This window comes from Sphaeramia orbicularis, chromosome 7 (assembly GCF_902148855.1).
Source record: "Sphaeramia orbicularis chromosome 7, fSphaOr1.1, whole genome shotgun sequence".
Classification (NCBI taxonomy): Eukaryota; Metazoa; Chordata; class Actinopteri; order Kurtiformes; family Apogonidae; genus Sphaeramia; species Sphaeramia orbicularis.
Genome location: NC_043963.1, coordinates 24,823,061 through 24,840,368, shown reverse-complemented (window position 1 = coordinate 24,840,368; position 17,308 = coordinate 24,823,061). Strand labels below are relative to the sequence as shown.

General features: G+C 35.6%; 2 protein-coding genes across 4 annotated transcripts in view; both read left to right on the top strand.

The window, feature by feature from the left end:
- The window catches only part of nkain5 (sodium/potassium transporting ATPase interacting 5), a 7,615-nt gene extending 539 nt beyond the window's left edge, over positions 1–7,076 (top strand). The window contains exons 2-7 of one of the 3 annotated variants that reach the window (XM_030137880.1): positions 494–631; positions 1,729–1,809; positions 4,186–4,383; positions 6,362–6,422; positions 6,629–6,698; positions 6,797–7,076. In XM_030137880.1, the coding sequence (XP_029993740.1) occupies positions 494–631; positions 1,729–1,809; positions 4,186–4,383; positions 6,362–6,422; positions 6,629–6,684 (534 nt within the window). In that variant the 3' untranslated portion in view covers positions 6,685–6,698; positions 6,797–7,076. Of the gene's footprint in view, positions 1–493; positions 632–1,728; positions 1,810–4,185; positions 4,384–6,361; positions 6,423–6,628; positions 6,703–6,796 lie in introns of all 3 variants that reach the window. The other 2 variants (XM_030137881.1, XM_030137883.1) reach the window with 2 other exon arrangements.
- A 1,562-nt stretch (positions 7,077–8,638) lies between these two features.
- ythdf1 (YTH N6-methyladenosine RNA binding protein F1) lies at positions 8,639–15,111 on the top strand. Its single transcript, XM_030139226.1, has 6 exons — positions 8,639–9,029; positions 9,410–9,437; positions 10,017–10,111; positions 10,217–11,848; positions 12,891–12,935; positions 13,557–15,111. The coding sequence occupies exons 1-6, from the start codon at positions 9,000–9,002 to the stop codon at positions 13,569–13,571; spliced, it is 1,845 nt and encodes a 614-aa protein (XP_029995086.1). The 5' UTR covers positions 8,639–8,999; the 3' UTR covers positions 13,572–15,111.
- Positions 15,112–17,308: the final 2,197 nt, after the last annotated feature.

The window sequence follows — 17,308 nt, the reverse complement described above, 5'->3', positions numbered from 1 at the left end:
TGACCTTCCGTTCACATTGTCATCATTAATTCATGTTATTGCATCACATGTGCATGAAAATGGAACCAAGTATAAAAATGTGTATTTTTGTGACCATATTGTTAGAGTTATATTTTACTCCACGTACAGATGCTAATAAAAAGCAGTGAGTCAGTGACCGCCCACCACTATAACCACCACAATGAAAGGCTGCACCCACTTTGTCCTCATCCTCTGTTTCCCACCCTGCCCCCCTTCTTTAGACTGACTGGGGCACCATCCTCAAAGGACATAACACCATAACCCAGGTCTGCCTTTCCCTTCAATGCTTTGTCCCCTGGGCTCAGTTACTAAGACAACTTCTAAGAAAAAAAGCTATGTGGGATGTATAAGTAGGAGATAAAGCTAGGGCAACGCTGTCTCACCCTGACACAGTGTGAAAGTGTTTTTTTTTTTTTTAACGTCTTATCATATCTGGTGGTGTTTCTAACCTCTGCTTCTGTTGATTGTGCAGATAACGGCACTGGAGAGGCAGGTCTTTGACTTCCTGGGCTACCAGTGGGCCCCCATCATGATCAACTTCTTCCACATCATCACAGTCATCCTCGGCCTGTTTGGCGTCATCCAGTACAGAACACGCTATGTTATTCTGGTGAGGGAATAATAAAATATTATTCTTTTAGCTCATCACTGGTGTAACAGAGTGGTTCTCAAACTTTTTACACTGGAGAACCCCCTGAAATATACTTTTTTTTTTAGCTAAGTACCCCCAAGTCTCGCTTCAGCATTTTTGCAAAATTTGTTCCTGTGCCAAAGGTGTAAACAAACAACACATATTTAACTGTAATGAATAAAAAATAACACATTTTTATAAGTAAGTGCCCTCTTTCATTGATTAGAAAAATAAATAAATTGGCCAGTAATTAATAAATGAACCCTTCATCAACAAAAAAAAATATTACATAATTACTCAAATAAACTCATTTTCATTAAATTAAAATAAAAATGGTCTTGAAATGATACCAAAGCTTAAACAAGGTGATTGACAATAAAACTATTATATTTATTGTGTTTTATATTTCAGCATTAATTGTCATTATTTTGTATTCGGTACATGATGACTTATTTAATGCATTTTTAAAAAAAAAAAAATTTCAAGTACCCCTTTGCTTCTTTCAAGTACCCCTGGGGGTATGCGTACCTCACTTTAGGAACCCCTGGTGTAACAGATTGTGGTGTTGGTGTTAACAGGAGGTTTGGGCACTTGAAGGATTTTTGGAGGCCTGAAGTGATGAAACTTTCCAAGATGTCCAAAGAAAACAACAGAATAACAATTTTGTGCTATGTGATTTTATTTAATTCTTTTGTCTCTCCTCAGTCATCGTATTTTCTGCACTTGGGGCCACTTTGAGATGCCTCAGAGTTTGGGAATCAGTTGTTTACATCCTGGTTATAAACAGCTCTGGAAAAAATTAAGCCCAAACTGAAACGTTCCAGGCCTGAACCCCATTGAAAACCTCTGGAATGTGATCAAAAGGAAGATAAATGGTCACAAACCATCAAACCAAGCTGAGCTGCTTCCAATTTTTTTAGGCCTAAAGTGGCAGAAAGCTCCCAACGATGTGATAAATCAGAAATCAATGATGTGTAATTTTTCTCCAGAATTGCATATTCATTCATTAATAAAAAAAAAAAAAAAAGAAAAGAAAAGATACTCACACTGAATACTTGTGTTTTTGATTTTTTCAGTACCTGCTGTGGATGCTGTTGTGGGTCGGCTGGAATGTCTTTGTTTGCTGTCTCTACTTGGATTTGGGGGGGCTTTCAAAGGTGCGTCTAATGGTCATGTAAGTGTCTCATAATTAGAGAGCCAAACAACCACAGCACATAAACACTGTGTTCAGCTCCATCTGTGTCACCATGGGCCTGCCTTCAACAACAGAAGCAGACTGATACAGCTCCTTTATCCTGCTCCTGTTCTCTGGTATAAACATGTTAATGCTGTTTATGACCCATGTTAGCATCAAAAAGGTATGAGGGGGATGAAAACGGCGTTATTTAGACACTGATCATTTGTATTAACTGTACTTACATATTATTTAATTGAGCAAAAAGAAATTAAATTGATTAAATAGTGAATATTAACTTCTTTACTCAACATTATTACGAATATTCATCATTATAATTAAAATACCTCACTATATTTTCTGATAATATGACTGTAAAAAAAACCTTTCTTTATTTCTTATGATAATATTTGGACATTTTATGCAAAATTTATTTATATATTACCTAATTCACAGATAAATTGCTACCGGATACCATTGTTAGCTGCAGCTCCACACAGGAATATAAGGTTTATACAACAGGATCATATTTGTCCTGTACATGTACACTGTTTCATCTCAGGTTTCTATTTCTACTACACACACTCCACTCTGCTACACACACAAAAAAGCACAAATGCATTTATCAATCTGAACGCTGGACAGTTGCTGGTATTGAGAAGTAACACCATGTAAAGGTAATCTGTTACCGTTACTGAGAAAAATATTTACTTGAATGACAACTACTAATGACAATGTTGGGGATTTTAGAGAATTTATGTCTGAATATATTATTTTATGAATAAAGCGTATACTGTACATAAAAGATAACAGCAATGTTGTCAACAAAAAAAAGCCTTTCACTGGTGGAAATTCAACAATATTATATAAATTTGCAGCTACACTGGAACCTTTTAACATTTAATTTCTTCTGCTCTCTGAACTGTAAACATTGAGAAAAGTCACTAAAGATTAAAGAAGCTTTATTGTCATCATATTAACACAGGGCATCGACATTACGAAATTCAAGGTGCTCTTCAGGTCAGTGCAAATCAAGCTTAGCATAAAAGAAAACATATACTATATCCAAAAATAAAAGTAGCTAAAAACAATTAAAAGCAGCTAAGACAATAAAAGTATCTAAGACAGAATAAAAGTGGCTACACAATAAAAAACACACACCTATCAACACTAAGAAACACTGTAACCACTGAAATAAATAATAATAAAAAAATACAAAATTCTCAGTTCAAAGTCTCTTAAGTTAATTGCAGGCAATAAACATGTGCCAACATATTAACATAATAAATGCATCCAATAAACCAAACGCAATCATTTACAGTTTGTGTCTTTTGAATCATGTGTAGAATTTACTTTATTTTTGGGCTGTTAAGATTTTTACTGTGTTCATTTTGTTGAACAATGTTTTTGTATTTTTTTGTACATTTGACTTGATATTTCTAAATTGTTAATCTGTTAATTGTCCCTGATAACCAAACAATTAGACTCATCAAAATTATAATGATACCCAGTTTTTCCAAAAAGTTGTGTAGCGAAAGATTAAACATTTTTAAACACTTTCTTTTCTTTTATTTTTTTTTATTTATTTTTTTTTAAACCAAATTTAACATTATTTGTGTCACATTTGAATGATTTTTAAACCGTATCGACTTAAATAGTTGAGAATTTATGACAAAAACCATGAAATAAACACACATAATCACAAACTCTCTCTCTCTGTCAGTTACTACTAAATTTTAATGATGGAATTAAAATGGTTACATCATTTATCAAATTTAACATACAGTATAACATATTTTTGGATCTGTAATCTGTAACCTGTTTTATTTCAAAGTGCTAAAGATACAAGATGGCGGCGTGCACGGGCGCAGCGGCTTTTTGCTCTCCAGCTTAGTGCCTTCTTTTATTTTAACCCTGTATAATGTGAAATATGTGCAATAAATTTGTGCAATGATCCTCTCCAGTTTGTGCAAAATGCTCTGTTCATGCAATACCAATGCAATATTTATTCAGTATTTATTCAAACATAAATGCACTATTTTTATAGACTTGTTCATAGATATACATACCTTTAATAGTGTCATAATTTATGTCTGTTTTTATTTTATTCTACTTTTTAGTTCTATTCTTATGATACTTGTTGTCAAATTTTATATTTTATTTTCTTATTTTACTTTTTTGTTTTTGTAATTTTATATACGCTCTATTCTTATTTTCTTATGTGTTGTTTTTTATTCTTATCATGGCACTGAGTGGAGTAACACTTCTAATTTCATTGCGTACACAATGATAATAAAGGTAATTCTGTGATTCTTTGACTATTGCCTTCACATGACATCCTCTTGTGTTGTTACTGCAGGACAGTGACATCCTGTCTCTGGGTGTGTCGTCCCATCGCTCCTGGTGGAAGGACAACGGGCCTGGGTGTGAGAGCGACGCCCTTCTCTCCACTGGGTGGCAGAGTCAGAAAAACCCACAGCTGACCACAGTGCTGAGCTGCTGGCTGGAATACCAATACATCGAGATCCTGCACTGCATCGTCCAGCTCCTCATTTCAGTGAGTGTCCTCTGCTGCTGTTTGGCGCTGCACATTTTTCACAACAGTTTATGGGATCACATTAATCAATAAACAACTGAAAAACTTAACATAATAACTCAATGATGTTGTTAAAGGAGCAAATTAACACAGAGATTAAAAAGATGCCAATAAATATATATATATATATATATATATGTAGCAGGAAACTGCTGTCTGGCAAATGCAAAGTCCCATTATACTATATATTTCCTGATGAGTTTATTTTAATTACAGTTCAAAATCTACTTTTAAATATTAACCCATATAGACCCAGTGCTACTTCTGTGGCAGTTCCCAAATGAATTTTTCTCTATTTTTAACCTTTTTTAACTGATTTATCACAATCTATTCTAATATTACACTCTGTGTTTTGCATTTGTAAGTATAAATCACAGAATTTTCCTGTATTTAATTCACTGATGATGTAGATGTTCATGAAAGTTCAGATTAAAGTTGAGGGTTATGATATCAAAAACAGAGAAAACTAAAGAAAATGGGATTTTTTGTTTTTGGTAAAATATATCATTAACTGAACATAAACCAAGCGTCTCCATCCACTATCATCGATCCAACTCCATGGGTTTTACTGGTGAATCAATGTAGTAGAAGATGACAGTGTTTCCATGTTCACTACGGAGCCTCTGAACTTCCAAATGGGTCATATTTGATGATCATGAAACGATGACAAACTGTATTTTACACTAATTATTTACATGTATTAATAGTATCAGTGGATCTACAGGTATTAAGTATTTTAGATCAGTAGATGGTTTTGGTCATTGGTGGATGTTTGGGTTTTTATGAGTTAAGAGTTGTACGTGTTTTTCTTCCAATTTGGTATAAATTCAACCAGCAGTTTTCCTGCTAGAGTGTTAACAAACAAATAAACAAACAAACTGAACCAAAAACAGTACCTCTCGCCTCCCCTTTGGGGTGTGGGGTAATAAATATGTCTTCCCTTGGTTCTCATCAGTGATAGAACATCCACTTATCATGTGCGTCATGAGGATATTCTTGTCTATGAGCTTCAGTTTGTACATATTTAATGACGGACATTGATTATTTTCAGTCACTGCACTCTTTACTTATTATCTCTATGAATATTTTCATCACATAAAAAATGCAGAAAATAATGCCATCATTTTTTTTTTTTTTTACTTTTAGAAATGAACCTTTTGCTCTTATAATAACAGCCATGTTGATTATCCATTGTTTGCTTCTGGGTAAACATCAGATATAAGAACTTCATGAACAAAGCCTCACAACATCTTCCTTTGTGTAAATTCATGAAATTATTGAAAAATATCTAAAGAATTAGTAGCTTTCAACTATTAAGTGCAAAATAGGCTGCACAAAGTGATTATCAGAATTTGTGACGCTAACTTATTTAGAGAAAGGTTAAAACCTATGTGGCTTGACTCAGACATTAGATCCATTCATTATCTCAGTTTCTGTCGTCTACAGAGAGTCCAAACCAAATAAACTATATACAACTACCAAGAACTAAATAATAATGTACATTTTCAAACACAAAAATACAATGAAATATCATACTTCTAAATCATTAACCCACCTTTAAATACCAAAAGTCAAAACAACATAAAATTTACTATACATAAAATCAAATCTATATTAAATTTTGTCAGTAAAAGTAAACATTTACTGTGAGATGATATTGATTCATTTACTTTGTTTAGATCATTATCTTCTGGAAGATTTCTGTTTTTAATTAGTGTATATTTCACTGGGATACATATTTATATAAGCTGATTAAATGTCATTAAATCATAGTCATTAAAAGTGTGATAACTTTTATCAAGTCTACTGTTATTTCCCACAAGAGACTGCAATCTGTAGACACAAGTGAAATCTTTAATATTGTCATTGTCGAGAGAATATCTGTAAGTTTGTTTAGTGATAAGACACTTTTAGCTGAATGTGATTTACTTTTTCACAGCTCCTGGGATTTGTTTATGCCTGCTACATTGTCAGCATTTTCTCAGATGACGACGACAGCTGTAAGTATAATTAATGAACACAGCAGGACGGGAAACAACCAATATCATTCATCTGTAATGCATCATTTCTTTGTGTTTATTTAAAGTTCATGATCATTTTGACTTTTTTCCATGATATAAAACTTCTCTCCTTATTACATGAACTTTTCCTTTTTGTTTTATGCTTTTGCTGTATTTATTTTTGTTATTCTTTCCATATTTTTTAGTTCATTTCAATGCTGAATTTCATCATCCATCCAAACCCTTTCAGTTACTCCTCTAGTCGACCGTTTGATGGTAGGTACATTCTGTAGTTGCCGTTTGACCTTTTAGAAATGTGTCAATTTGGAAAAAACTTGAAAACAATACAATGCTCTTTCTTTATTTACTTTTAGATTACAAATAATTGACCACAGGACCAATGTTTGGTGTACACTGAAGTAACTATGATGCTGAAACGCCTCTGAAGACTGTTTGCATCTGTGCTTTCCTGAATCATCACTGATATTCACTGTATGTCACTGTAGAAGAAGTGGTAACACGTTCATCAGGAGTTTTCCTCAGGCTTCATATGTTATAAATGTAAATGTGTGTATGAAAGAGACCACTATATCACTGTATCACCATTAAGCACTCGAGTATTGCTGTCTAAATAAAATAGGTGATGTGAAAGATCTAAATATGTGCTTTGTTAAATGACTGATGGTTTTCTGTTGTTTTCAGTAAAATACAGTGTCAGCTAGTATTGGACTGTTTCATACATTTTTACTTATTAAACATTTTCACCTTAATTTTCCTTAGCTTTAACTTTTAGCTTAATGGACCTGTTTTTTTTAACAGTATGTATCACAAATACCCAAAGGACATAACAGAAAAAATAATGTAAGAGTAAGTACATTATTTATATATATTCAACAGTTTATTGCAATATAAAGCAATATTTTTCTATCCATTAATGTTATATTATATTGACCTGTTGTCCCACCTTGCATTTGCGACAATGTGCTATATTTTGATTTTCATGAGAATATGAGTTCTACTAGATGAAAAGTAGGTTTATGCAAATTTTAACTTTTCAGAAAATCAACATAAGAAAATTTGAATTTTGCATGTTTTTATTTACTAATTGTGATATGATAGTCACTTCTGAAATACAACATGTTACAGACTAATAGTGTATAATGATTTGTGCTTTGTTGTGTTTGTGTTTTTGTTAATGTGGGGCTAACTTTGCTTTGTTTCAGTTGTTAATGGCTGATTTTGTTAATTCTCTTCATTTAAATTTATTTGATGTAATTTCTGCAGATTCAGTAAATTATTTGTAATTTGCTTTAGTTTCATTTTGTTTATTTTGCTGTTAGGATTTTGCAACATTTTCACAACATTAAATCGAAATGACTCAGTGTTATTATCCTTTTTTCTGCAGCAGGTGTAGAAATACAAAGTTGTTAGTTTTTGATCAATGATGCAACCTTGATATAATAAGGTTTTCAGATAAACATTGTATCATTGTCTATTTGTTACATTTTACTTGCTGGAATCTGTTCACTCTAGTCAGTGTAACTCATGTTATTTGGAAAATATTTCATTTTATTTTAAACAAAATAGGAATATTCAAGCCACTTGGGTTGAATATATATTGGGCTTCCACTTGGCAGGTAACATAGACCATAATCATCCTCCTGGTGAGCACGCTGATTGCTGCTACTAGGTTATTTAATTTAATTTATTTTCAAAAATTTTCTAACCTTTATTTCAAAGATTAAAGTTAACAAAAATCAAACATTGCTATGGACAAGACCACAAGAACTTACAACAATCTTAACATACAGACAAAAAACAAATACATACAAAAGGATTCGTAAACAGTTCTCTGCAAAAAGTTCTTCAAATAATTTGACAGTCGTATCACATTTGGGGGAGTCTATAAATTTAATACTGCAGATATACTGTTCAAATTCAGCCTGGGGTCTGTGTAAACTGGGGGTCATTTTCAACACTTTACATTTATGGATATGGAATTTACCAAACAATATCAATAAGTTAACAGTGTACTCAATGCTGCTCTCTTGGTAAATAAAACATGTAATAACAGACTTGCAATCAATTATAATGGGGGTGTCTGACTTCACACAATATATATCTTTCCACTTTAGTCCAGAGGTCTGCCGCTGCTAGGTAACGCTAGCCGCGGACGCGTCCTGTATATCGCATACGTCATTTCCGCCCCACGTTCCCCGGATGAAGCTGCCATTGGGGCAAATGAGCAGGGCCACCAAGGCTGGTAGGATTTTAATTTATTGGTGAGAGGGGTCGGAGTGGATTGAAGCCCCGCTGGATTAATGTCGACAGCACAGCTCGAAGTGCCAGCAGGGCTACGACGAGCAAACTGTCAGCACCAAGCGGAGCCAGTGGCTAACGGGTGCCGCTAACTGGGAAACTGTTAGCAAAGTAACGCGGAGCAGGGACACAGCAGCTCCTCTACATATTATTAGCTTCTCCAGGAGCACAGCAGAGTTTTTGCAGCTCACACACACACACACATACATATACTGCGTCGTGTCAGAGCTTTAATCTAACACAACACCTGCTGGATGAATGATGTCTGCAACGAGTATCGACCCACAGGTAAGCGGAGAAGAGACACGCATGTTTTTCGGCTTCAGTTTGAGGAGGCAGGCGGGCTGTGTGCGGTGTGTGCATCCCACTCCGGAGACGATGCCACCTCTGTCAGCGAGTTAGCCAGATAGCTAAATGAGTGGGTAGTTTAGCTGCAAAATGCTCACTGCAGGAATCCAAATAAGGCCGATCCAACAGCTTCCAGAGGCTATGTGTGTAATAAACCTATGCACGGTGCACTGTTAGAATGTGTTGGTCAGATTTCAGAGGAGACGCCTCAATATGTCAGATGAATTATGTGGCATGCTTCGAATATCATACAAGACCCATGCGAGCTTTCTTTTCCCCCCTCTTTTTACATGCATTCCTCCCTTCACTATGACCACCAGACATCCAAAGGACAAGATGCAAGTAAAGGTAAGAGAATAAAATGTACTATTCATCAAGATGCCTCTATATTTTACCTTAACCACGTGCAGCTGAAGACCTGATGTCAACACAGAAATTCACTTGATAAAAAGGCATGACATATTTTTGTGTCATTGCATAATATTTGTAGTATCTGCATGCCATCAGGTAGGTGAAGATTTTCTAATTATGTAATTGTTAATTGTAAATGGTGCATCAATAGAACATATGCACACTTTACAAGGTTGCGTTTAATCAGCAAACGGAATCATCTGTTTTGCTCTTGCAGATAAAAGGCAACATAGCTGACTAGTTTTTGCATTGTAATTCTTAGTCTTGTTCCTTATGAATGCTCCTTTTGTGAGTGAAGCACTGAATATCTGTAAAAATAATAATGTAAAAAAGATTTTGCTCTGGAATAGACTAAATTTTGCTTATTTTATTCTGACTAGAGTATTCAGCATCTTAACAGTATTGAAAACAGAAGCCGTTATCACAATTTTCACAGATGTTGTCATCTTTATAATGTGTCGGTATTAGATTTAAATCTGATTTTCAGCTTTGACAGCAGCTTTTATTTAATTGCAGCCTTTCCAGTCTCGGTGCAGAATGGCTCACTCCACCAGAAGGATACAATCCATGACAATGACTTTGAGCCTTATCTCACTGGCCAGTCTAATCAGGTGAGAGACTCTGCCGCCCTTCTGTAATGCTACATTTATTTTCATTATTGTGTATCATGCTTCTTTTGCGCTAACATTTTTTTTCTGTTGTGTTTTGAAATTCAGAGTAACAGCTATCAGTCCATGACGGACCCTTATCTGTCCAGCTACTATGCTCCCTCCATTGGCTTTCCCTACCCTCTCAATGAGGCCCCGTGGTCTACAGGAGGTGATCCACCAATCCCCTACCTGACACCCTATGCCCCTCTCAGCAACGGAGACCATCACTTCATGCATGACACAGTTTTTGGGCAGCCCGGTGGGCTCAGCAGTAGCATCTATCCTCACAGGTTTAACTTTTTCCCAGAGAACCCGGCGTTCTCCGCCTGGGGAACCAGTGGTTCTCAGGGTCAGCAGACTCAGAGCTCAGCCTATGGGGGGAGCTACAGCTACCCACCTAGCTCTCTAGGAGGCACCCTGGTCCCTGATGGCCAGACTGGTTTCCATAGTGACACACTGAGCAAGGCGCCAGGTATGAACAGTCTAGAGCAGGGCATGCTGGGCCTAAAAATAGGTGGGGATGTGACAGGAAGTGGATCAGGAGTAAAGGGTGCAGGTTCTGTGATTGGTGGTAGTGGCAGTGTAGCTGCAGCTGTTGCTACAGGCAACGGCGGCACACCAATAGGGATGCCCCCTCCCAAACCTACATCATGGGCTGCTATTGCTAGTAAACCTGCCAAACTGCAGCAACAAAAAGCCAAGACTAAACCTGGGACACCCATCATTGGAGGAGTTCTGCCCCCTCCTCCCATCAAACACAACATGGACATCGATACATGGGATAATAAAGGGACTGCTACCAAGGTGGCCGCTCCTCTGCCCCCCCACCACCACCATCAACAGCACCAGCCGCTTCATTCTCATGCTCCCAGTCTCATACCTCCCCTCCAGCAGTCCCTCCAGTCTGCCCAGTCCCTGGTGCAGCAGATGACCATGCAGGGTCCGCCTCCTCCTCCACAGTCTTATCAGAACCACAACTCTGCTCCACCGCCGCAGACCCGCTGGGTGGCGCCACGCAATCGCAACTTGTGCTATGGTGGTGGAAGCTTGGACAGCAGCGGCTCCTCTAACGGTGGTAGTATTGGCAACGGAGGGGGAGGAGGGATGCCTCCAGGATCGGAGCTGGGAGCAGAGTCCCACCCAGTGCTGGAGAAGCTGCGAGCTTCCCACAGCTACAACCCCAAGGAGTTTGACTGGAACCTGAAGAACGGCCGTGTGTTTATCATCAAGAGCTACTCTGAGGACGACATCCACCGCTCCATCAAATACTCTATCTGGTGCAGCACGGAGCACGGCAACAAGCGCTTGGACTCAGCCTACAGAGCCATGAACTCTAAAGGGCCCGTCTACTTGTTGTTCAGTGTCAACGGCAGTGGTCACTTCTGTGGCGTGGCAGAGATGCGGTCACCAGTGGACTATGGCACCAGTGCTGGCGTTTGGGCGCAGGACAAGTGGAAGGGAAAGTTTGACGTGAACTGGTTGTTTGTTAAGGATGTGCCTAATAGCCAACTGCGCCACATTCGCCTGGAGAACAATGACAACAAGCCAGTCACCAACTCACGCGACACTCAGGAGGTTCCTCTGGAAAAGGCAAAGCAGGTGCTCAAGATTATTGCCCAGTACAAACACACCACCTCCATCTTTGATGATTTTTCCCACTACGAGAAGAAGCAGGAGGAGGAAGAAGTGGTGAAAAAGGTAATTGTGGTTTTACACTTGACACATACTTGATCTAGATAGTTGAATTGTCTTTAACATCTCTGTTTGTAATGTTTGTGCTTGGAGCTGGTTGTTTGCTGATATTAGAGATTCAGTATCTGAACCATTATGATATAGTTTTGTCACAGTAGAGCAGGGGTTCCCAATCCTGGTCCTCGGGGGCCAGTATCCTGCATGTTTTAGATATTTCCCTCTTCCAGCACACCTGACGGTCGTTTATCAGGCTTCTGCAGAGCTCGATGATAGGCTTATCATTTGAATCAGGTGTGTTGGAAGAAGGATACATCTAAAACATGCAGGATAATGGCCCTTGAGGACCAGGATTGGACACCCCTGCAGTAGAGGAAAAGAGAAAGGACATTGAAGAACTAGAAGAAAAAACAAGTTTTCTATATAGAGATTAGAGTTTAAGCAGGTGTCTTGGATGCATGTTGGATAATGATGAGACACTACTGACTCCCTGAACAAAATGGATTACAACACAAACTTCACATTAATGTACAAGTGGAAACATTTTTGGCCTGGTTAAAAACAAAGACTCCACCAGAATTTATTTAACTTAATTTAACTTAAGTGATTAGGTAAGAGCCTTCCATTGGATAATTACCACAGTGATGAAAATGTGTCAGCTACAGCAAGTCATTTAATCCTAACTGATGTGGAGAATAACTTCTCTTAAGCAACCATCAGTTTGATAGAAGCGTAAAGATTGGACTGTGGAACAATAGGAAAAGACCATGTGGTCTGATGAGTCTAGATCCTGATCTGTGGATGCAGAAGTTAATCAGGTGTAGGTTCAGCAACATTGTGTGCCTTAAAATATGGGAAGTAAATATGATATTTCCTGATCTTATTGAAATGATGGCGCCACAAATGGGTTTGTAATCATAGCTAAAATACAGTCCAACAAAATATTAGTGGGGGACATTTTTTGTCAAGGCTGTCTAGATGCAGATGATGTTATTTGCATTTCTCTGATATTTAATGAAGTTTTTGCATGTTTTGTTTTTTTCCTCAACAGAGCTATGAACCTGCCTCAATACAAAGCCGATCACGAATTGATCAGGTAAAGTCTCTTATATTTATTAAACATACAATGCTATCTGTTATATAGTACTTTATCTTTTAGTGAAGACCAGGTGATTAGTTGATATCAAATTTTAAAATGATTTTTCAAGACAAAACACCTGTAAAATAATAGCAGCACCAGGTATCAGTTTTCTCAGATCGATACTGTTGAAAATCCAGAAGATCACATTAGACTGTACGAATACAAAAGCTTAAAGACCAAGACCTATTTTTGCATTGACTTCCAAATTATTTTTCTCTAAATGTAACCATTACTAAGTGATTTATCACCATTTATTATAATATTATCCTCTGCATTTTGCATTTTTCAGTGATAATCAGGTATTTTCCTATATTTAATTTACTGATCATGTAGATGTTCATAAAAGCTCAGAGTATTAAATGTTATTATATCAAAACAGAGAAAACAGAAGTAAAAGTGACTTTTCCAGTAAAATATATCATTAACTAAGATCTTTGAAGGTTAAAGTTAAAGACTGAAATATCAATTAGCATTTAATTTATTGAATTTCTCATTTACCTGTGCACAGTTTTTACGATTATGACTTTGAGTGATCATAAAAATAACTTCTGTATTTTTTCTTATGCTCTCCTTCAGGATCGCCAGAAGTGAACGATAGAAGACTGCCACTGGCCACTCGATTAACAGTTTGTGCATTGATGGACATATTGATCCATAGATTTAAAAAGAAAATACAAGGACATAAAGAAATCGACAACTAATATTTTTTTTCCTATTTAATTTTAGTGACTTTGGCCCATGTCAAACTTTGAGCCACATTGCTCCCAGTCTTTAAGATGCGTGCAGGGATGAAGCTAGTTCCACCGGTTGAATCGCTTCAGAAATATATTTTCTTGAGTTTTCTGTATTTTTTAGCCTTATAAATCTCTATTGCTACCCCAGAAGTTGCATTCTTAACTAATAATAAGTAACAAATATCTGCACGTCTGTTTTAAATCTTTGACAACATGCTGCTGATATTCAGTGACTGTTCACTTTGTGGTTTGTGTGTTGGAGAAATGTTAAGTGCTTGTATTGGTTAATCTTAAGAGTGAACAACACTTTATTGACAAAATGTCTGCTATCTGTGTTTGGCAAGTTGTATTTTATATTATCAGAAGAAAAAAGAAGTTCTATTGCACCCGTTTTTCATGTAAGGGTGTCTTAATTTGGTGGAGGAATGTGTTCACTGAAAGTTTCTGTATGCATAGACTTAATTGTGCAAGGTTGTGACATTAGGAAGTATAAATGTTAGACAAATATTTTCAATATTGTATCACCTGGCTATCAGTTGATTTCAACGGTGACATTAAGGTGGGAATATGTGACTTTTTTTTTTTTTTTCCTCCTGAGCGGAGCCTTAATGTTTCTTTTCTGCGGTAGTATAAATGATTTTTTTTCAGTACTGTACCTCAAATTTATCAGCAAGAGATTCAGGGAAAATATGAATGGAGATCAAACGCTCTTAAAGGTGGTCCCTCTCTTTCTTATTTACAAGATGGAAATAATCTAATTGAATGTGTTCAGGTTTATATTGGTTAAGATTTGCTTTCTGTCTATTTCCCTGTTGGTCGTAGAGTAACTTTTAGTTCCCTCTATTCCCTGCCGATCCAACAGGGGTCCCTGTTTATTACCTTCTGAAGACAATGTAGCATGTAGTGCTTTGAAAAATCAAGCCAGGCCTGTCACTTTTGTTTTTTGTTTTTTTTGTTACTTTCTTGTTCTTTAACATTATTATAATCTTGACATTTTCATTGGTATAACCTGTCTTCATCATCCTCAGAAATGTAAGCTTTAATGTACTGGCATTTCTAACTGAGATCGCCTCAAATGTTTAACTGTAGCATTATACTTACTGATTTATTGTCAAGTGTATGAAAACCCACAGACTAGGCTATATGGTATATGTTTGTGACTTCTTTTTTTTTTTTAATTGCTTGCTGTATTGTGCGTAAGTGTGTATGCAAGGGCAAAAGAAAAGAGAGGGAGTATGATTGTGGAGCAATCAGAGTTATATAAAGGTATTGGAATATAGAACATTTATGCAAAAAAGTTTTAAGTCACCCCTGAATTGTATCTTCATTGTACCAGAGGTCACTATCTGATTCTTAGATTTGATCATGTTCATTATTAAAGATATACTTATCTGTTGTTTGTGTTCTGTTATAGTTGTGTTATATTACTGCAGCTTACACAGAATGTATTTATTGCAAAATTAATCTTAATGGTGATAGATGTTTAAAGAGTTTTTCATTTGGGTCTTACATATAACCTTTTTTTTTTTTTTTTTTTTTTTTGATATAGACTTTTTGTGTGGCAAACATTTGAGATCCTGTCAACATTTTTTCATATATTTTTGGGTGGTTTATAGGCTCTAACAAACTACGTAATCTTTAGTTGCAGTCATAATTCATATACAGTATGATGTGGAGAAAATATTTTCAAGTCAAAGAATTTTTTTTTTTTTTTTTAACGTTTTCTGCTCTGGGATTAAGACTTGCCACCAATTGATAATTAGTCTTGCTTCATTGACACAAACGTGTTAAAGTTAGTTCAATTACTATTGGTTAAACTATTTGTCTAAAAATAGAGTAAAATGTATTTGTCCAGTTGTTGTTTATACATACCATCGTAGTGCTGACAACCTCCAAGTGAAGTAGACAATGTAATCTGATTAATTCTGTATGTAAATGAAGTTATTATGAATCAGTACAGTTAATTAAAATGCAATCAGTGGTTAATTAAAACCTGGTGATGCAGAATCCTATTGAATAGCAATAATGTTCTAAAGCAAATAAAATGTATTCTAAGAAGTGAATCTAATGTGTTCCCAAAAATAGTTTGATTTGTTCAGATTTTTTATTCAACCAGGATAAGACTGTGACATGAAAAATCTCTTTTATAAGACGTCCTGACCGAGATGGACAGCAACACTAATTTACTTTTTTACATTTACTTATTTCACAGATCTAATTTAGTCCTTAGATTTTTATCTCCACTGAAAAATATTCCCAAAAACTCAAATTCATTTAACCCTTAGGGATCCCTCAGACCATTTTTGTCATTTGTCATTTTTGATATGATGATAATTATGATTGTTTTACAGCTTATGGTGTGAATTTCTGCAAGAATGTTTCTTTTTAGACATATTTATTGGATCTGATGTTTTTTACTCTTACAGGTCTGTTACATATTGCAGACATTTCTTCAACCCTCTCCTTGAACACAAAAACTGCTACAAAATTACCATAAATCAAAAAAAATGTTTCTGCGTAAATCTCTTAAGCTGCTCTCCCCAAAGCTATGCAATTGTTGAATAATTTTATATTAACCCAGTTTGAATTTGTGATGCAACTTGTTTTGAGATATTTTTCATGGAGAGATGTGGCATTGTTTTATGTCAGTTTTAGACATGTCAAAGATTAACAACAACACTGATACAATTGCATTTGCACTTTTTGTACAGTGCATGAGCTTCAGGGCAAAAGATGCCTTATTGACTTACATTGAAATTATGTTTTAAATCTTACATAAAAAATACTAATGCAATGATGTCAGTGTTGTTGCTACTTTTTGACATATCCAAGACTCTAATCACAAGCAATACCTTATTCATTATATCTATATAAATAAAAATCTCTTTTTTGTGTTTGTTTTCCCATAAATAACAGTGACATCATATATTTAATGTGAAATTTAAAGGGTTAAAATTGTGAAAATGATTGAACTTTTGATAGTATTGATCAGAGCTGAAGTGGTTTAAGAGATGTATGCCAAAAAAAGCGAAACTATATATATATATATATATATATATATATATATATATATATATATGTGTGTGTGTGTGTGTGTGTGTGTGTGTGTGTACATATATATATATATATATATATATATATATATATATGATTTATGTTTATTTTTGGCTTGAGGGTCCCTGGAGGTCGATCAATTAAACAAGGGTTCCACAGCCTGCAATATTAATTGAGGTTATGAATTTTTCCAGAAATATATTAAAAAATTAACCCTTTCTGTCATCAGAACATTAAATATTACGTTAAAGAAATCTTAAATGTGTTGAGAATTCATTGAAATATGACTTTAAAATGAGTTCTACTCAATATACACCATGAGATTTTGTTTTACTGAAACTTAAAAATGCACTGAATATAGTAATTGGTTTAATTAAAATATGGTTAATTCAATTGATGTTAGTGAAATGTATTTCATTAGGTCACTCTTGCATTTACCCCCTCATACCACCCTTATAGTACTCCATCTAACACCAGTAATGATGATACCACTGTAATCTGAATATAATTGTGAAATGTCAAAATAGAATGAGTAGAAAT